The sequence below is a fragment of the Lutra lutra genome, chromosome 4 (assembly GCF_902655055.1).
Source record: "Lutra lutra chromosome 4, mLutLut1.2, whole genome shotgun sequence".
Taxonomy (NCBI): Eukaryota; Metazoa; Chordata; class Mammalia; order Carnivora; family Mustelidae; genus Lutra; species Lutra lutra.
Genome location: NC_062281.1, coordinates 34,398,055 through 34,420,138, shown reverse-complemented (window position 1 = coordinate 34,420,138; position 22,084 = coordinate 34,398,055). Strand labels below are relative to the sequence as shown.

General features: G+C 32.4%; 1 protein-coding gene across 39 annotated transcripts in view; it reads left to right on the top strand.

Moving 5' to 3' along the window:
• Positions 1-22,084, top strand: part of RIMS2 (regulating synaptic membrane exocytosis 2) — a 587,006-nt gene that overhangs the window by 302,804 nt on the left and 262,118 nt on the right. For 34 of the 39 annotated variants that reach the window (XM_047727164.1, XM_047727177.1, XM_047727165.1 and 31 more), the window contains 4 exons: positions 1,114-1,226; positions 11,093-11,223; positions 17,021-17,192; positions 20,252-20,405. In XM_047727164.1, the coding sequence (XP_047583120.1) occupies positions 1,114-1,226; positions 11,093-11,223; positions 17,021-17,192; positions 20,252-20,405 (570 nt within the window). Of the gene's footprint in view, positions 1-1,113; positions 1,227-7,349; positions 7,398-11,092; positions 11,224-17,020; positions 17,193-20,251; positions 20,406-22,084 lie in introns of all 39 variants that reach the window. The other 5 variants (XM_047727198.1, XM_047727199.1, XM_047727203.1 and 2 more) reach the window with 1 other exon arrangement.

The window sequence follows — 22,084 nt, the reverse complement described above, 5'->3', positions numbered from 1 at the left end:
ATAAATTGCACTGAAGTACACAATGAGGAAAGTTTTGACGTACAGATGAAACCATCATCACAATAAAAATAATGAACATACCCATCTCTCCTACAAGTTTCACCCCCTCCTTCCTTAATTTCTTCTAATTTTAAAATTTACTACTTTGTAAACTAACCCTCAGTAAGTGGGGGGAATGCTTGGGACAATCTAGTGAATCATATCCTAATTTCTCTTTTTAGAAAACAGGATAGTAGTTCTGATTTGGCATCAGAGTAGTAATGGAACAATAGACAAATAAGTTTAAGTAATGTTAAATATGTAAATGTTTTTTATTACTTGTGTTTGAGTGCAATTTCAGATGTTAAACAAATGGCTTTTTTCCAGTGAACTAAGTTTCTTGATTGATTGAGGATGGAGTAAGGGGTGTTCTAAAAGAAAAGAGGAGATGGGTTGCCATTTGAAGTGTGTTGATCAGGGGAGACCATATTGAAAAGGAAGTGATTGGAGCAAATATTTGGAAGAGTGGCTATCTGGGGGAAGAGGTTTCCAGGTACAGGGACCAAGTGGTGCAGTGTCTCTCAGGCGGGGAATCCTAGCATGTGCCGGAGGAAAGCAAGGAGGCAAGTATTGCTGCACTGGAGTGAGCAGTGGGAAGGATGAAGGATCGGGGAGACATGGCAGCCAGATTGCGTAGTTTGTGAACCACTGTAAAGTCTACTTCGTTTTGGGCTTTTATTCTGTGGGAAATCAGAACTACATAGGTTGGTTTTGAGGAAAGATTTATGTTTTAAAATATGGCTACTGTGTTGGAAAATAGTTCAAATGGAGTCAAGGATGAAAGCAGAGAGAGTAGGGAGAAAACTATTTTGATATTTAGTATTTTATTTGGTGACTTAGGCCATTGGTGGTAGCAATGGAGTTGATGAGAAGTGATCGGATCCTACAATAATTAAGAATATACTATTAAAGTAGATTTTTTACTTTTTTTTCACAATGATAAGTGACTTTAAAATAAAGACATAAAATAAAGTCTTAAAAATAAATAAATAATTTAAAAGTGATATGGTAAAGATTATTAAATGCTAAGGAAGAATAATCATTATTGTTCTTTACGTATAATTACCATTTCAGGTTCTAGCTCTTTTGAATCTCAAAAAATGGATCGCCCTTCTATTTCCGTTACCTCTCCCATGAGTCCAGGCATGTTGAGGGATGTTCCACAATACTTATCTGGACAACTTTCAGTATGTAATCACTACATTAATTTCTCTTTTTGGAATACCAAGTACTGTTATTACTATATGACAATAGCTTTTTGTAAACCAACTCCTTTTTAGAATGTAATTGTGCATTTAACCATCAGTTTTCACATTATTAGTAGTTTTGATTAATTGAAATTTACTTTTAATTATTCAGCATAGAGTTTCCTTATTAGAGTATATTAGATTTTCTGGAATTTAATGAGAGAATTTGTGGGGATATCTAAAACCTTTACTTTAGTAATTTTATTCCAAAATTCAATGTCATGATTTTTGCTCAATAAATTAAAATGACTATAATTTGTCCTAGACTTTTGAGAGAAATCAGATTGCTGTACTGTACAAAGATGTATATTTAAGGTGAAAGTAAATTTTATACATTCCCTGCTTTTCAAGTTTAAGGAAATTTGGTATGAATTTCATAGTAAATAATTGGGGTATGAATATTGCTGAGGTATTATGATACTTGAAAAGCTTTGGTCACAAGCCAAAACTGAATAAATGGGGAAATATATAATAACTGAGTATACTGTGATTTCATAGTAAGTGATCCCTAATCTTGAACATTTTGTATAAAAATTAAAAATTCAGTTAGGCATTTTCTGCCTATATTAGAAGAGCTTTGCAAATTTGAGTCCTCACTTTTTATCAGTTTCTTCAGTTGTCATTCTCTTTTTAAACTATTTAAACTATTAAAATATCTAAATTCATCCAGTTGCATTTTAGAGACAAAATGCTGATGAGTTACTAAACTTGCAATTTTATATGTATTAAGAACTATTTAGATTCTCAAAATCCAGACATTGAATTTTGGATAAAAATGTTATAATTGAAAACTAAACTATTCTTGGGCTGTTATTTTAAGAGCAATAGGAAAAGCTTTTTTTTAATCAGCTATGTAATTTCTCCTTTTATTTTTTGGGGATAGAGGAGGTGTTTGATTTTTACTGAAGAATTTTTATTAATTAAAAGCCATAGGAAGTATAAGCAGAGTTAACATTAAAATTATTGAAATAGTTATTAGACATATCTATTCTGGAGCTATTTTGATCACAAAAGTGACAATAACAGAAAAATTATGCAAGAAAGAAGTTGAGGTACTATTAGGAGCTTGTAAATGTCTTACTAAAATGAATTTCTTCTCTTTATTATTTTCTTTTCCTTTCTCTCATAAACAGATTGAACTTTTTCACTTGAAGACAGTGGTCTTTTTTCATTTTCTTTATAAGTAGCATCTTTCTGCTTACTCTTTTACATGTATTGACAGTATAGATGTTGTCATATATAGTTACAAGTGTATATGTATTTTCTTCCAGCACTTTAGAAAGTGATAATATTAACCTTATTTATTAAATTATTATGGCTCCATTCAAATAGTCCATCTTTAAATAATACTTAGGATGGCTGGATGATGCCAGTACATAAATGCGTGCGTGCATGTGTGTGTGTGTGTGTGTGTGTGTGTGTGTGTTTGTGTATGTATATTGGCTTCAGTGGGTGGAGGAGGGAGTGGAAGTGGAAGTTAGACTTTCATAGTAAGTAAGTACCATTTTGTTACTGTCTTTGAAATCCCAAGGCCCTATAGAAATTGGACTGGGGAGGGGTGGGGGAAGATGGAGGAGCATAGCAAAGGCATTTAGACAAATTTCACATTCAGCTATTTTTTATCATGTTTCGAAATGAATATACTAGAAAGGTAAGACTTAAATATTTGGGGGAAATATAGACAAAGTTTTACTTCTAAAGGTATAATTAGTGATTTAAAGTCATAGGATTTCCATTTATAAATGGTGTTAAAGTCCATGTAATTGTAATTTAAAATGTGTACGTTTTATCACTTTCTTATGACTTAGAAAAGGTATGTTCTAGTAAGATAACATTAATAAGTATAATACATATTTGTTGTGGTAAATCTGGAGAGTACAGATAAGTAACTAAAAAATCAAAATCACCTATAATCCCACCACTCAAATGTAACTTTTCACATACACACATACAATTATTTAAACAAAAGTGATAAATCTGTGCATAGTATTTTAAGAATTGCTTTTTCACTTAGTCACATATTGTACATTTTTTCTTGAAAATTTTTTCTTTAAATATTTTTCTTAAAATTATTTTAAGAGCTATTATATCATTTTAATTTAATTTGCTATGATGGGACATCTTGTTTGTTCTTAATTTATATTGCTATAAACAATGATGCCATGGAAATCCTTGAATATAACTCTTACATATTCTGTTAGGTCAGACAAAATTCTTTTGTCAGAATAAATTTTCAGAAGTAAAATTACAATAGGAAAGGAAAGAGAAAAAAATTTAAGATTCTTGAAATCTATTGCCAACATTTTCCTCAAAAATGTTTTTATGACATTAATCTTCAGTTATCTCTTCAAGAAATATATGTTAAGTTCTGACCCTAGGTCAGCCATAATATTAGTTGCTGGGAATACAACAGTGAATTAGATAGACATGGATTTTATCCTCATGAAACTTAATTTTATGTTTATTCTTTGCATGCAAAAAACCACAAGATATATTATTTCTAATACATTTAACCCTATGCCTATGAACTGGAGACAGTTTTTGCTCTAATGATATAGAGTTTAGGAAATACATCCACGTATGTCACCTTTTGGGAAAATTCCTAGGAAGCCCCAAGGCAACATTACAGTTCCTATCTCCTTCTACTTATTTTACCTTTATAAATTTTTATTTTGGTGAGATTTTACCTGGGCTCATAACTCACAAGTTTATGATGTTGCTAATTGCGGAAAACAAAGATAATTTGTATGGGACGTGAGCTGACCTCCTAATATATTTGTCAGTTCATAGACTGATATCTTCTCAAATAGAAATACACATATAATTTAAATTGTTGTTTAAACTTTCACTTCAAGGTTATTGATGATTTTTAAAAATTTTTGCAGGTTATTTCCTCTCTGTGCTTGAATTCAGCTGCCGCTTGTTATTATCCTAGGGCATAACTGTAAAAGTGTCATTAATACATTTGGTGAGAAACTCAGTATGAGCTCAGGTTTATGACTCCTGGACTATGGGTTAGCCTTCTCAGTGTCAACATTCCCTAATTTTGATTCTTTTTAAAACTTGTGTTCTAACACAGTTCAATAGTTCCCTTCTATAGAGGATTACTTTTGTAGTTCTTTCAATATTTTTAAATTAACCTGGAATCTTTGGCTAGTTTTTGATAGAACATTGAGGTAAAAGACAGCCATCAACTCTTTTTAAAAATGAGGAATGGCTCAAAATTCTTTCTATAGGAACACACTGATTCTTTTTGACAGTCATATTTTATTTAACTTCTAGGTCTGTGGTTGATTTACGGCTATAATATTTCCCTACGTTACCTTGTTTTAATATTTTTCTGACTCTATTTTTAGTAATTATTTGCAAATATTGTACATATCCATTTTGTATGCACATTTAAGTGGAATAGATAACTGAAGAATAGGTATGTATTCTTCATACCTCCTTAGAAATTCCATAGCCTTTTTAAACCTTTCTGTAAATGAAAGTGTTTTCCTTTGACCTTTTGTTTATTATGCCTTTTTATTTTTTATTCCAGAAGCATTGCCTAAAAGGAATGCCCTAAAGATGGTAGTGCAGTATGGTAGAGTGATATTAAAAATGCAAAGCAAATTATGTATAAATTCACTTCTTCTGTGACTCTTGTAACTGAGTTGCTATAGGTTTCAACAGATATTTCCTGTTTAAAATACGTTAATTAGTATTAGTTACAAATTGTAATGCCATATATAATATTTCACCATTCCTGTAGGAAATATCCAGAATCTATAGAGGCAGAAAGCTGCTTAGTCCTTACCAAGAGTTGGAGTGGTAAGGGAATGGGGATTGATTACTTCATAGGTACAGTATATTCTGGGATAATACAAGATTTTGAAACTAGAGGGAGGTAGTGGTTGCACAGCACTGTGAATGTACTAAATGCCACTGAATTGTACCCTTTAAAATGGTTACTTTTAGGGTATTTGTATTTCATCTCCATTTAAAAAACTAGCAAAAGAAAAATATGCTTTTATAGCTAAGTTCAATGTATAAATTTAAGAGGTGAAGATTAGTTTTAAATTACCGTAGATTGTAGACTACCAGCTTCAGAAATCTGTGAGTTGCTTATTTGAGACCATTTTAGAAAATGTCAAATGTTTGCCTTCAAGGACTAATTTATTCCAAAGTGCTGTTTGTCTCAAATTAATTTTTTTTTTTAGTTTGTGAAGTAATATTTACTTCAAAAGCCTTCCATTACCTTGCTACTTTGAGTCTAAAACAGGCAGAACAGGTGAGAGAGCAAGGAAAATAAAATCTATTTCCAAATAGAGTGTTTTGTTAGTCCCTTCGTTCAGCTTGCCTTGTCAATCTCTATGCGTTTCATACATCCCTGGTTCATTTGCAAGAGAAGTATCCACGTAGGATTATGCTGAAAGATATCAGTAACATACTCCATTTCTAAAGATTTCTTTCTTCCTTTGGAAATGTCTCCATATGAAAAGGAAGATGGCTTAGATTTGAGACAGCCTTAGTTTTCGGAGAGAGAGAAAGATGACTCATATGATTGATACCTGCTTTTAAGGTCTGCTTTCCCTTGGGTTTTAGATTTATGTCTTAACAGTCTCTATCTGATGATAGTTGAATTAGGCAACTGTCCTCCGACTGCCTATTATCTGTTTCCTTATAACAGTGGAAAGGTCTGAGGCCTCTATTTATAACTCTTTGAATTAGACAAGAGAGATATCCATGAGAAATGTGAGGAATGGGATGGAATCTTAATGGAAAAAAATGAATTAAATGCCTTGAAATCCATCCCGAAACCCAGACATATGCATCTGATTTTTGTTACGGATTTAACCATTGACATGCCTTAATAAAGACACAAAATTCTGATTATTGTAGTGTCATTTGGAAACTGTTTTCAAGTGAAAACAGAATAAGCCAGAAGAGAAAGAAAATTTGACTTTATTCTGGGAATTTGAAATAGACTGATTTAAATTTAAATATACTGGGCTTCACTTCTTTTCTTTTCTCTTTTCTTTTCCTTTCTTTTCTTTTTTTCTCTTTTCTTTTCTTTTTTCTTTTCTTTGTTCTCTTTCCTTTTTTTCTCTTTTCTTCTCTCCTCTTCCCTTCCCTTCCCTTCTCTCCTCTTTCCTTTTCTTTCCTTTTCTCTTTTTGTTTTTTTAGAACCCAGCTTTCTTTTCTGCCTTTAAACTATCTTACTTTTTGTTTGAGTATAGGCAACTGTATGCAGCCTTTTTCTATGTCTCTGTTTCTTCCTCTCAAATTAGATATAATAGCAACTACCTCCTAATGTTGTTGGAAGCAATGAACTTGCAATAAAGTGTCAGTAAAAGCTTGGAAAAATATAAAGAACTACATAAATAAAAAGAAGTGAGGTATTATCATTAATAAGTGTGATTAGCAACAAACAGTGTTATCTTGAGTGATACCTAATAAGTGTTTAAAAGGGTGTTTAAATCCTAGAGTTTGGTGTAAATTCTTAAGATGTGAATCAACTAATTAATCCAGTGCCTTCTGCACACTTTTATCTTACTTTTTTTTTTTTTTTAAGAAATGCTAAAGCCAACTTGTCTAATATTTTTTAAACTTTCGTTAAACATATTTTGGAGAAGTCACATAGTTACTTCTTCTACAGATGACTTTTCACTGTAATCCTATGATGCATTTTCATGTAACATCTTCTTGGACTATGATTTTTTTCTATGGTAGTGTGTTTAAGGGTGAAACTTAAAATTTCTTGACTCTTGGATTATGTTTATACTTATTCTTTCAGAGTATATGAGCCCCAAAGTGTTATTTTACATTCAGTCTTACTTCCTATTATGTTGATTACATTGAAAAATTCTAAGATTTTATATGGTTTTTATATGTTTTAGCATTTTGGCAAGATTAACTTATTCATTACACTGAAGTACTTAATTTAGATATATGTTGCTATGTAAAAAGTATATTTAAGGGATAGTTTTCTGTGTTTATTTTACTTTTGGTCTTTTAGTTCCAGCGTGTTGTCCTTTTTGGTTTTGTTTTATTGCTTTTTTCTTTAATTTTGCTTACCAGAGCCAAAGCCTTAGTAGAAGAACAACGCCTTTTGTTCCTAGGGTTCAGGTAAAGGCCTTGTCTGCCTGATAGAAACTAAAGTTGTGTTTTAACCCTTATTTGTATGTTTTTGGAAAATGCGTAGTAGGAAACTTTTTTTGGTATGTTGCTCCAAACCATATTATTGACTTTCAAATCATTTTATAAGCCAGCTTGTAAAATTCTGCATGGGGATTAAAATACAATAAAAATTTAAAGAGACAATCTTTGTTAGTGATTTTATATTATGAACCAAGTACTAAACTCATAGGCTTCAGACTGTACTTATATATATATATGTATATGTAACATTAACAAAAACAAAAAGCTAATTTTATACTGTTGATATTATCCTTTATTACACTAAGGTTGCTGTCTCTTTAAATCATTCATTATATCACTTAACATCTACATTCTCTTGCATTTTCCAAGCAACAACTCCTTGAGGAGATTGGCAAATAAATTTGTACCTTATCTAAAATATGAATTTTATACATATTATATATAAGGTTCAACTTTGGAAAGTGTATTACTTTGAAAGAACAAAATAACTCTAAATAAAATATGTTGGGTTTATGTTGCTTACATTTTGTAATTGTAATTGAAATGTCATTTAATTTTACCGTAATACTTGGTACAAGTTGTTTGCCTCTTTTCATTAGGAAACCCTTATATGGTAAAGTAATGACAATATAGTTTTTTTTTTTAAGTAGTAGTATGCTTTCCTTGCTTTGCTGCATGTTTTTTTGTTGTTAGTTTTGAATAATACTAATTTAGTTTAAATTTTAAAAATTACAGTTGTTTAGTTAATGTTATTTAGAGTTAAATATTTATTTGCGCTGTTCAGTTCTCCTTAGGAAATTTGAGAATGGGTATATGGTTAAGCTGGAATGATTGTTATATTAAAACAATTAAAATGATGCCAAGATTTCTATTAATGAAATTGAACAAAGATAAGAAGTATGTCATATCTAGGATTGTGGAGATACATTTGTTCTATTTTGGGGAAATCAACATACATTTTAACCATTCATTTGAAAAGCACAGATAAGAAATTTAGGACTATGATAAAATAATCTAGCAAATAAGATAATTCTGTTTTGATAAGGTGAACTGGATATCTATTAAAAACTTCAATGCAAATCCTGTAATATAAAATGAAAATTAGGGCTATTGATCAAATGCCTAATTTCAGACAGTTTATTAAAAGTTGTAATTTTGATGAAAAATCCGTAAAACTAAAAAGTGCCTGTTTTTTTTACCTATATTATTTTAACATTTATGTATTTGGAAAGTATGATTTAATAAATTGTAAGGTATAATTGTGAAAATATGAAAGCCATATGCCTAATATCTGTTTGCATGAAAAATGAGTATTATTGACAAATGATATTTTTTGTTTTCTGTGGCATAAGAAAATCTAAAAAGAATACTCCTTATCAAACATTTGAAGTTATGTATCTGAAATGTTTCTAACCATTTGAGAGGAGCAAAAAGATCGCCCATGGAGAGGGCAAGTGTTCAGCCTCACCCCTCATAAAAGTGGGCAGAAATCAATGATTTTCTCCAATAATTATGAACTTAGTCTAATAATAATTATTATTGTTTCTTAGTTTCTCACCGTATAGTTCATCAGAAAATTGTTCTTTAGCCTTTCAGAATCTTTTTCTCTTTGAATTGCCTAATATTCATGTCATGATCCTCAGAGAAGGATTTTTAATATCATGGGAAAATAGAGCTATAAGCTTTTTTTTTTTTTTTTTGCTTTAGATAATAGAGAATATCAGAAATTAATGTGGTTTTGGTAACACATTTTAGAGGAACCATGAGGCTATGTGACAACATCTGTTTCATCTCATATACGAGATTCTTGTATTTCTTTCTTTTGTTGTTGTTTCCCCCTTATGTCTTTTGCCAGAAAAATAGTCTTTTTTCCCACTTATCCTCATCTGTATCTGTGTTCTCATATTGTTACACAAGGAAATACTTGAAGTTTTTTTCTATTTGCATGTTAGAGTTTCCCTTTAACCCCCGGTTTGTTGATCTCCTAGTTTAAGGCAGTGGTTCTCAAACTTGAATGCCTAAAGAATCACCAGGAGGATTTATTAAAACACGAATTCCTGGGCCCCGTTCTGATTCAGTAGGTGACAGGTGGGCCATAGGAATTTGGAACTTTTTAACAAATAAGCCAGATAACGCTGATATAAGGAGGTTAGGGAGCCACACTTGAAGAAAAACTTGTCTAGAGACTATACCTGGCAGCTCTATTAGGAAAATTTTGTTGCACAACAGCTAGAAAATACCTGCCTTCGACATAAGGACTTAGTACAGCGTGAAGAGTAATAATTATAATTTTTAAAAATTAAATACTTCTTGCTATTACGAAGAGGGCTAATTCCATTTGACTGAAAATCAGGATAAATAATTTTATATACTCTTCTGGGCCATCAGTCTTCCTCTTCTGAGTCAAAAGTGTTGCTCAGCCTCTCATTCTCTAAAATCTGAAGTGAAGGACAGAACAAAACCATGCTAGAAATGGAACTATACTACCAGTCTATCATGTATACATGCATATATATACATTTATTTTATATGATTTGATCTATATGTGTATGTATGTATGATATGTATTTATTCATGTATGTCAGAGCCTGGCCCAGACCCGACTGGGCACTTCAGAGGAAGAGGGGAAGACTAACATGAAATGTATATTTATATTTTTTAAACTGCTGCAAATATTGTACATCCAGATTAAAAGAAAAATTGAACTATTAAAAAGCATATAAACCACAAAACTCTATCTCAACCATAATTTTATTCCCAGATTTCAGCTTTTGGATTCGATATCAAGATAGTGGTCAAAGATGTGCTGAGTTCTGAACCAAAATGTGGGGTAGAGCCAAGGTTATAAATCCTGACATGGTAGAAACAGCTAGCTAGGTGTGGGAGTGTGAGGTATGTGTGTGGGAGGTGGTAATTGTTAAATCAAATGAATTTAGCAGCTGGATATGAAGTTCTAATCCCTAATTATGTCATAGGGAAATCACTCACATTTTCTCATCTCGAATGATAAAATATATCCTATTATTCTAAGGCTGTGATACATCTTCCTCACTTAATAAAAAGGGACTTTATGTCTGTGTAAGAAAAAATCTATAAAGATGAATTTATTATAGTTTTAAATACAAACTTAAGGAGTCTATTGATTAAAGCTACTAGTAATTTCACCTTGCTTATAATCTTTGAAATGTCTTTTTAAATGAAATGTTTTATCTTTTAAAACATTTGCTTAAAAATTCCCTATGAATGCCATATAAATAAGGTATCTATTCAATTCATCTGGGCAGTTATTCTGAGCTCATTATTGTAGGGGAACTAAAATGAACCATAGTGATTCTTGCATAAAGATAGATACAGCAGTCATTGTACATAAAGTTCTTAGTTATGGCAGTGTAATTATTATGTGCATGTTAATAAGTAGTCAAATTAGGATAACAAAAAGCTCAAGTGATTTATCAATCAACCCAAAATATCTAAATTATTTCCTCTATTCATTGAAGTTATTATAGCATATCCTTTTATTTTAACTCTCTGCAACTTACTAAGTAGAACTTACATTCTGTGCTCACATAAATGTAAGAGAGTGGGACAAAGATTGGAAATATAAACATTATGTTATGGTAAAAAAAAGTTTGAGCTGATAAATGAATATTTTTGCTTTTCAGATAAAACTATGGTTTGACAAGGTTGGTCATCAATTAATAGTTACAATTCTGGGAGCAAAGGATCTCCCTTCCAGGGAAGATGGGAGGCCAAGGAATCCTTATGTCAAAATTTACTTTCTTCCAGACAGAAGGTAAGGATGTGAAACAAAAATAGATGTTCTTGAAAATAAATAAGAAATGTTAATAACAGTGGGTGTTTCAGTTCGGTCTTATTTATTTTTATATATCACACAAGTCAGATATTTATGAAGTTTAACAAAGTATAATGATTCAAATGATTCACATGATTCATATTTTCTTATGATCCATATTAGTCTTCAAAACAGTGACAGTGAGTGCTTCAAGATTGTTTTAAAATGCATATCAAATGTCATAGATGATTTTATTCAATATTTATTTTACATTGTATGGTTTTTGTTTTTTTTTTTTTTTTTTTTTTTTTTTGGTCAGAGAGAGTGAGCACAGGCAGACAGAGTGGCAGGTAGAGGCATAGGGAGAAGGAGGCTTCCTGCTGAGCAAGGAGCCCAATGTGGGACTCGATCCCAGGACGCTGGGATCATGACCTGAGCGGAAGGCAGCCGCTCAACCAACTGAGCCACTCAGGTGTCCCCATTGTATGGATTCTTAAATGATGTATATTTTCATTTATCAAAATCATTAAAAGTTACAGTTTTTAAAATCAGGTGCATTCTTAACACAATCTATAGCAGAATGTACTCATCACATTCCTTTACAACGCCTACCTCCTCATACTAAGATATCATTTCTTTATATTCCATAAAATTAATGAGTGTTTTATATTTGCCCACCCCATATCATCCAGAAACCTTTACCACCGTGCCCAGAATCAGCTTCTTCAAGCATCATTGGTTTGGTTTGTGTCCATGTTAATTAGCATAAATGATATTGTTCTGCCCTAATTTAAACAGAGACATTAGGATTGGAGAAATAGCTTTTCAAAAATTATCTAATCACTTTTAATCTCCGGAACATAAAAAAATAAGAGAGACTATTGGATAGACATCATGAGAAGAGGAAGAACTAATGGCACCAATGACCTTTCCCCCAGCTCTTCTTGTGTCCCTCGTTTCCAGGACAGAGTGTTCTCAAGGTCTGGTCATTTTTTCTCAGGCTGCAAGTGGCCTGGCACAGGCCTAATCTTTCAACATGTTTACACAATTCTGGGCCTCCACGTACTTAGTTCAAGTTAAAAGTCAGCAGATTTGAGTGCCTAAGTATCATCTGAAAAACAATCTCTCAAAGAAAAGGATAAATGCAAGGAAGTAGACAATTAACAAAGGCCTTACATTTTGATACTTTTGAAGTGAAATATGTGAGGAAAATTCCTCAGGAAACATGACAAGGTGCCGACACATCTACAACGATTAGAGACTGTTTGCCGTATAATTTTATCTTACGAAGTTTCCTTGGAGAAAGCTGTTTTCTCACAACTTAGGCTGTCTTTTGGATAGGGGTATACTTTGAACTGCAAAGGAAGAAGAGGATATTCATAACTGGGGCTTTTAACTAGCTTAAGCTTTGGTTGGATCTGGATTTCACAGGCACATTACCCTCCCATCCTGGAGGCCACGTCACCTGGCTTCCCAGAGCACGCATGGTTTCTAGTGCAAGCATTCTCAGAATGCCGCCATCACAACCGCAGGAAACGCTGCCTTCTCATTTATGTTCTTGTGTGCATGTAGAACTTCAGTTTCTACTCCCTCAGCCTTTGAAGAAAACCACTTTTGAAGATGATAAAAGTCCTTCAAGTTCTGGAATTTATTATTGATTGACTATTTTTGTTTAGTTTTATTTTATTTTATATACCCTTTCCCCTTTCTGAGCAGATAGATCTAAAATGGAAAGCAAGGTCCCCCTCACTACTCCTTTAATATTTAAAGGCATTTTTTTAATCTTTTCTCAACACCAAAGAGTGTGGGAAACATTTAAATATTTCATTCTCAAATAATTTCTCAGCTGTCTCCTTGTCACCTATCAGGAATTTGAAGAATATTTGAGCAAGTTTATTGCTTACTTTATTAATTAATAAAGTTGTATTGAGGTTTTATCTTTATTTATTTGAGAGAGAGTAAGTGAGAGAGCACAGGAGCAGAGGAAGAGGGAGAAGCAGACTCCCCGACTGAGCATGACCAGAGTTGAAGGCAGATGCTTAACTGACTGAGCCACTCAGGTGCCCCAGGGTTTTTAATCTTTAAAAAGTCGTGGGTACTGAGGAGGGCACGTATTGCATGGAGCACTGGGTGTTGTATGTAAACAATGAATCTTGGAACACTGCTTCAAAAACTAGGGAAATTAGAAGGGGAGGTGAACCATGAGAGACTATGGACTCTGAAAAACAATCTGAGGGTTTTGAAGGGGCGGGGGTTGGGAGGTTGGGGGAGCCAGGTGGTGGGTATTAAGGAGGGTACGTATTGCATGGAGCACTGGGTGTGGTGCAAAAACAATGAATTCTGTTACGCTGAAAAGAAATAAAAAAAACAACAACTAATGATGTATGGTGACTAACATAACACACACACACACAAAATAAAAATTAAAATATAGAAGAGAATTCTTTGGCTAACTCAGAAACAGCTATATTATCATCAATTTTTTTTTCTGTTGATACAAGTTTTTTAAATTTATTTTTATTTATTTATTTATTTATTTATAAAAAGATTTTATTTATTTATTTGACAGACAGAGATCACAAGCAGGCAGAGAGGCAGGCAGAGAGAGAGAGGAGAAAGCAGGCTCCTCAAGGAGCAGAGAGCCTGATGCGAGGCTCGATCCCAGGACCCTGGGATCACGACCCGAGCCGAAGGCAGAGGCTTCAACCCACGGAGCCACCCAGGCGCCCCTGTTGATACAAGTTTTTACACATAAATAAATAAAGGACCGTTTAAGCTTTGGGTATGAATTATTTCATTTCTCGTGACAGTTTTCCTGGGAGAAAAACAATTTGAATAGGTGAACAGGAAGATAATTGATGCCTTTTTATTGATAAGAATTCTGGAGGGACTTGTGAGCTTGCATTGAAGAGATTTAGATTGGAATGTCACTATGCCAGTCAATCCATTCAAAACTTTATTTTCTAAAGTGATGAACTGTGTACTCTAAAAAGCAGTTGGGTGGGAAGCCTGGGTGGCTCAGTGGGTTAAGCCTCTGCCTTTGGCTCAGGTCATGATCTCAGGGTTCTGGGATTGAGCCCCACATCAGGCTCTCTGCTCAGCAGGGAGCCTGCTTCCCCCTCTCTCTCTGCCTGCCTCTCTGCCTACTTGTGATCTCTCTCTCTGTCAAATAAATAAATAAAATCTTTAAAAAAAAAGCTGGTTGTGCTTCCCACTCTTTCATATCTTGAACTAAAGTTGGTTTTCAGTCAAAAACATTTCTTTCTCTCATTTTAAGTAAACACAGCAAGTCTTTTCATACAGTTACTGTGGTAAATGGAAACCAAAAATACTGGTAGCATGAAAAGGCTTTAGGTTGGATTTTATTAAAAAAAAAAAGTTTCTATTCTTAACAGGTTAATGATGCTGTTAGAGATCAATGACTTATTGTTGTTGGGCTGCTATTAAGAAAAAATCTCAATAGCATGCCTATTGATCTTAGTTTTTAAGTACTCTTAGCAATTTTTCAGTGTTTGAGTTAAACAACCTGATCTTATTTTGTCTCTTTGTTTTAAAGATTTTATTTTTAAGTAATCTCTATACCCAATGTGGGGCTCGAACTCATAACTTCAAGATCAAGAGTTGCATGCTGCACCTACTAAGTTGCCCCCCTCTTTTTAACCTGATCTTATTTTGAAGACTTTTGTTATACTTCTCGAAAAAAAAAAAAAAAAACTCATTTGCTTTCTTTTTATTTTTTTAGCTTGCTGAAGATAATTTTTCATGTTTCTTTGCATGGACTAGTGCTTCAATACACACTAAATTACCTTATTAAATGTTAATTGTACATGGTGGGTGGGTGAGGAATTGCAGTGATTATCTACTCTCCCTCCTACCCAGTATAGAAATCCCTTCTGAAACAGTCCTCTTTATCTGAGAACTTTTTTCACTCCTTAAGAGGAAATCAAGGTTTATTTTTCCATTCCCTTTCGGATTGCAGTATAAACCACTGTTGAATTATACAGCAAGTCTCCCACTAAATGCTTTCTTCCTGGTTTTAAAGGAGGGAACTTTCTCTCTTCACAGGGTCTCATAATTTTTTAAAGTGTGGAATATACGTAGGTGCTTTATAAATATTTGTGAAATTTTTAGATGAAGAGAGGTGATGCCAGGAGGAATAAATCATAGCCCTTGTTATTTTTTCTATTATTTAGTTATTTTTATTTATAAAACTTTTCCATAACATGGAAGAGAGTTAAAATTTCCTACATGGGTTTGCAAAGTTACTTTCCTAACAAGACAATAGAAATTAATAAAGATACATTGTTTTAAAAATGGCTTTTTGCCACATTAAATATATGAGCTTTGAAATATATGTGCTTTTGATTGGTTAAATCCAATCTGTATTGAACATTAAGCCCTGTATTTACCTAGGAGAAGTTGGAGAGACGCTCTATCCTTTCTTAGTTCTCCCTGCTTCCTGTATTCTAAGTCTTAGAATTGTGTTGTGCTGAGGGAATGTGTGCCAGTTAATATAGTTCTACTTGGACCTTATTGTCTACTCAGTTCAAATAAGCTCTCTAGATAGCTTAATGTTTTCTTCCTAGATGATTTTCTTTGTTCCTATCCCACCATTGGTCCTCTCTAATAAGCTAGAGTAGGGATCTCTAAAAGGAATGAATGCACCCAGGGGATGTCTGAGACAGTCCGTTGGAGTTCAGGAAAAAATATTTGGATTTTCTGAATTTTTACCTAAGTATTTTTATTACCGGATTCTTTTTATAATTAATATATTTTTAGGTAATTGATAATTACCTAAAAATAATTACCTAATTATTTTTAATTTCTAACTTTGTATATTCACAAATTGACACAATATATTAGTAAAACAGTACAGTAATACATGTATGTATTTTGTAACTATATATGCATGTAATGGGATGCTTTGTCAAAAACATTCACTTGATAGAGATATGCAGTTAAAAATACGGAAGCCTGTGAGCTGGAAGTCCCATCCGTTAGGGATGGCAGGCTTGCTTTTCCAGCCAATGTTATAATGGCTACCTCACACAGAAATAATTTTACAGGGGCACATGTGTGGCTCAGTTAAGCAGCTGATTCTTGATTTCAGCTCAAGTCATGATCTTAGGGTCCTGAGATGGAGCCCTGTGTGGAGCCCTGCGGGTCATGGAGCCTGCTTAGGGTTCTCTCTCTCCCTTTACCTCTCCTCCCCCCCAAAAAAGAAAAAAAATAATTTTATAGTGCTTTTAAAGACTTGATAACTGTCAGATGGGCAAGTATGTATTTCTTTATGCAAGAAAGTAACTTGATAAAATGTAATTATAATTGCTCAGCTGAACTATATGGATAAAAAGTTGTGAATGTCACAATTTATTGGACTTTTGTGCAATTACACTTATGTAGTTTAAGTGAGTATTGTATGTAATGTTATTGGTTCATTGCCATTTTGAAGGATTCCAATAAGGCAATATGTTTAAAAATATGTAGAATTACTGTTTTTCAGTCTGGTTTTATTTAGATGTTGAGAAAGGTGAAGTTTTTAATTATCATGGAAGGATTTCAGATTTATTGAAATATTGCCTTTATAAAGTGATGTAATTATATACTTATAAATTATATACTTTATATTAAGTTATATACTTATAAATTCTAGTAGGAGTTAAGTGATATAATATTTATAATGTATGATAAATATATTTGTGCTAAGACTTCACTCCCTGAGAAATTTTAAATGAATAATTTTTAGGTCAAAACTTAAAGGTTCATGTAAGTTTTTATATTCTTTTTTCTTTTATAGTGATAAAAACAAGAGAAGAACTAAAACAGTAAAGAAAACATTGGAACCCAAATGGAACCAAACATTCATTTATTCCCCGGTCCACCGAAGAGAGTTTAGGGAGCGAATGCTAGAGATTACGCTCTGGGATCAAGCTCGAGTTCGAGAGGAAGAAAGTGAATTTTTAGGAGAGGTATCTGGAATTATTTTAAAACTGAGACTATTCATGTCCTCTTAAATACTTTTTTTCATGTGATTATCAGTAAAATCATATATTTGAATATCTGAAAAAGTAAACCGTTTCTTTCGTGGAATGAATTTATTGCTCTAAGACAAAACATTGATGCCTGAAAAAAATGGTTTCTAAATAATCTGGGACAATTTTTAGGTGTTTATTCCTACTGTAGAAATCTCAGTGTTGAATGCTGAAAGTTTGGTTTGTATTTCACAAATGTATTGCATTTGTGGCAGATAATACGGTTCTGCTTAGCAACCAGAGCTGAAGAGTGAGTTATTGTCACACAGCATTTCTCATATACATAATCACAAACGGTGTCATCTTTGCACAGGACCCTAAAAGAATAAAAGAGTCATTATTCTTGTGGACTGGTTTCCTTTGTAAATTTATTAAATATTCATATTATAAAATCCATATGAGGATACAGTTCCTATTAAAAATCCATTCTTCACTTTCTTTCTTGTTTTTAATTCTTAGTGACATGATACATTGAACACAGAGTTTTAAATAAGACAGACTTTGATTCATATTACACCTTTCTCACTTAACAGCTAGTATGAACTTAGATCAGTTTTTTTAACCTTTGTTAGCTTTGGTATCCTTATCTGTAAAAGTTGAATAAGACCAATCTAGCAGGTTTTTTTTCTGAGAATTAAGATAACATATGACATCGTTCTTAACGTATAGTAGACGCTTCTAATTTGGTTTTGTCTCCCATTTAAAGGTTTTTGTAAAGGTTAAATTAATAAGTGTAAATAAAATTTTTTTCAATTACCAAATAATATACAAATGTTAGTTATTACAGACTTGTAGTAATAAGCATTATTTCTGTAATGGCAAATTTGCATTTCCCTGATGATTAATGATGTTAGTGATCTTTTTTTGTGTCCATTAGCTGGGTGTCTTCTTTGGAAAAATGTCTGCTCTTGTCTTCTGCCCAGTTTTTATTTATTTACTTATTTTTATTTTTTTATAAACATATAATGTATATAATGTAGTATCCCAGGTTTACACACTTCACAGCACTCACCGTAGCATCTGCCCAGTTTTTAAAATGGATTTTTTTGATTGTTTTGGTGTTGAATTACAGAAATTCTTTATATATCTTTAATATTAATCCCTTTAATTAAGGGATTAATAAAGATCCCCTGATTAATTAAAAGGATTAGTTAAATTAATCAATCACTCAGTTAATTAGTCAATCAATTAAATGATATTAAAAGTATATCATTTGTAAATATCTTCTCCCACCCAGTGGGTTACCTTGTTGTTTTGTTGAATGTTTCCTTTGTTGTGAAAAGCTTTCTCTTTTAATGTAGTCACAATAGTTTATTTTTGCTTTTGTTTCTCTTGCCTTAAGAGGCTTATTTAGAAAAATGTTGCTATGGCTCATGTCAGAGAAATTACTGCCTGTGCTCTTCTCCAGGATTTTTGTGGTTTCAGGTCTCATTTAAGTCTTTAATCCATTTTGAGTTTGTGTAAAAAAGTGGTCCAGTTTAATTCTTTGCATGTAGATGTCCAGTTTTTCCAACATCATTTGTTGAAGAGACTGTAGTTTTCCTCTTACATATTCTTGCTTCCTTTGTTGAATATTAATTGACTACATAATTGTGGGTTGATTTCTGGACTTTCCATTCTGTTCCATTCATCTCTGTATCTATTTTTGTGCCAGCACCGTACTGTTTTGATTACTATATCTTGAAATCTGGGATTGTGATACCTCCAGTTTTGTTTTTCTTTTTCAAGATTGTTTTGGTTATTGGAGTCTTCTGTGGTTCCATATAAATTTTAGGATGATTAGTTCTGTGAAAAATGTTGGTATTTTGATAGGGTTGCCTTAAATCTGTAGATTGCTTTGGGTAATAGGGATGTTTTAATAATTTCCAATGCACAAGCGTGGAATATCTTCCCATTTGTTTGTCTCATCTTCAATTTCTTTCATGTGTTTTATAGTTTCAGAGTACAGGTCTTTCATCTCCTTGGTTAAGTTTACTCCTAGGTGTTTTTTTTTTGTTTGTTTGTTTGTTTTTTTAATTTTTTGTGCCATTGTAAATAGGATGGTTTTCTTAATTTCTTTTTCTACTACTTCATAATTATTATATAGAAATGTAACAGATTTTTGATTTTCTATTCTGTGACCTTGTTGAATTCATTTGTCCATTCTAGTAGTTTTTTTGGCTGAGTCTTTAGGGTTTCCTGTATATAATGTCATGTCCTCTGCAATTAGTGAAAATTTTGCTTCTTCCTTACCAATTTTGATGCCTTTTACTTCTTTTTTTTTGACTGAGTGTTGTGGCTGGGACTTCTGGTACTATGTTGAATAATAGTGGTGAGAGTAGACATCTTCATCTTTTTTTTTGATTTTAGGGGAAAAGTTTTCAGTTTTTCACCTTTGAATATGTTAGCTGTGGGTTTTTCCTATATGGCCTTTATTATGTTGAGGTATGTTCCCTCTAAACCTACTTTGTTTAGGGTTTTTTCATGAGTGTACTTTGTCAAATGGTTTCCTGCATCTACTGAAATGATCATATGGTTTTTATCCTTACTCTTATTGATATGATATATCACATTGATTGGTGTATATTGAACCACCCTGTATCCCAGGAATAAATCCCACTTGATTGTGGTGAATGATTTTTTTAGTGTATTTTTGGATTTAGTTTGCTAGTACTTAGTTGAGAATTTTTACATCTGTGTTTATCAGAGATATTGGCCTGTGGTTTTTTTTTTTCCTTTTTTGTACTATCTTTATGTAATGGCAAATTTAACAGTAGGTGGGTGGTCAGAGGTCTATAAAAAATTTAGATATTTAAAACTATTAAGTCAGTAAGAAGTTATGCATATTTAACTTTTATTTAGTTATTGTCAAAATATATGGACAATTTTGTAACATAACATTGTTTTTGACCAACAGCATTATTATTATAATTATCATATTATAAAAGTTATGAGACCATTTAAGAGAGTTTCTATGTTGTGGATATATAACGTTCTTTTGTCTCTTGGCTTTGTAGATTTTAATTGAATTAGAAACAGCATTATTAGATGATGAGCCACATTGGTACAAACTTCAGACCCATGATGTTTCTTCATTACCACTTCCCCACCCTTCTCCATATATGCCACGACGACAGCTCCATGGAGAGAGCCCAACAAGAAGGTTGCAAAGTAAGTTTTCAGTGAGATTTATCAGACCATTATGAATGACCTTAAATGATATATATATATATGACATAGAATTTGAAGATCCCATTATGGGTATTAACAGGCATCTATTAGTGTTTTCATAGCTACTGATGGTTTTAAATTGATACACTAAAATGAGGTTATACTTAAAGCATTCATTTGTCATGGTATGACCCCACAGTTATGTTTTAATTTTGGCTGTTGGAAACGTACATAGAAATGAGATAGCAACTATAGTAAAATTTGGTCATGTAGCTCTACATGTCTGAAATTATGATTTCCATCTTCATTATGCTAACTATTTGATAAATATATAGGATGACAAGTATAGTATAGTGGTTGAAACCATGACCATGAATATTAGTCAAACAAACATGGGTTTAAAGTTTGATTCTCTCACTTAAGAGGCATATGACTTCAGGTAGGTTCTCTCTCTAATTCACTGTCCTCGTTTATAAAAGTTAAATATTCTCGGGAATATAAACTGATGTGATTATTGTTATTATTATCGTTAGTGTTTGCATTTTACCCTGAATTATACATAGTCCAAAATATCAAATAGAATTTGATCAATTCAGAGAATCTTAAAAGAAATGTGGAAATGTTTTCTAGACTGAAAAGTGGCATTATTGGTTTGTTGTTCCTACAAATCTAATTTGTTTTCTTGATGAGTCTATTATTAAAAGGGGGAGGTGTCTACTCTCACTTCTTTGTGTAGTATTCATGGGATAATTTTATCTTCATGGAGTCAGCATTTTCCAGGCTTAGCAACATTTTTTTGTGCAGTAATGGAGAATTGATTGACATTAACCAAATTTCAGAAGTGTACATTTATAAGCACAAAAGGCATGTCATTTATCAATCATGGGAAATGTATTTGGCAACATAACAAATGACTCTGGTCTACGTGGATCACATTCTCCCTGCTGAATAGAGGACTAAATTATATATCAGAAGGCTATTTGATGAATAGAGAATTAGAAGAAAGGATAGGTCTTATGGGATATTTAGTCATAAGAAAGCCTAGAGAATTAACTTTACTCTTTTTTAAAATAATGTCTCTGGTGACTAGAATTTTATTTCCACTAGTTACAGTCTCTCATTATTTAAACACTAATTTTACAGCACTCACTTTTTTCAGCTTCTCCATAGAGTAAACATTTACCCACAGTTATTTGCAATTGCCTTTACAACATCTCTTATTGTAATAATTACACTACTATGAATTTTATGTGGAGTCATTTTATGTGGAGTCATACAAAAGTGTATTCTTTTGGGTCACTGTAATCCACCCAAGTACTTCTCTCTAAATCACTGGGTAAGATCATGGGTTACTACACGAAGTTTACTAATACAAACCATTTCGTACTAATTCTTATAGTTTGTTTATAGGTTGCTACTAATACTTACTCCAGTTGCTATTACAGACTCTTAATATCTAAACTCTTAGATCTACCAACAATTTTCATTACTTTTTTCCTCCCCAGTGAATTAAGAATAGTGGAAGAACAATGAGGATGGACTCTTTCTAGTTAGCTACATGTATCATAGATTTTCATGCAATTAATTTGATTTAGTTAAGTTTATAGCTTTTAATATTTAATCATTTCCCAAATAGCTCCTCTGCTACTTAATCATTAATAGTATTAAATTCACTCATT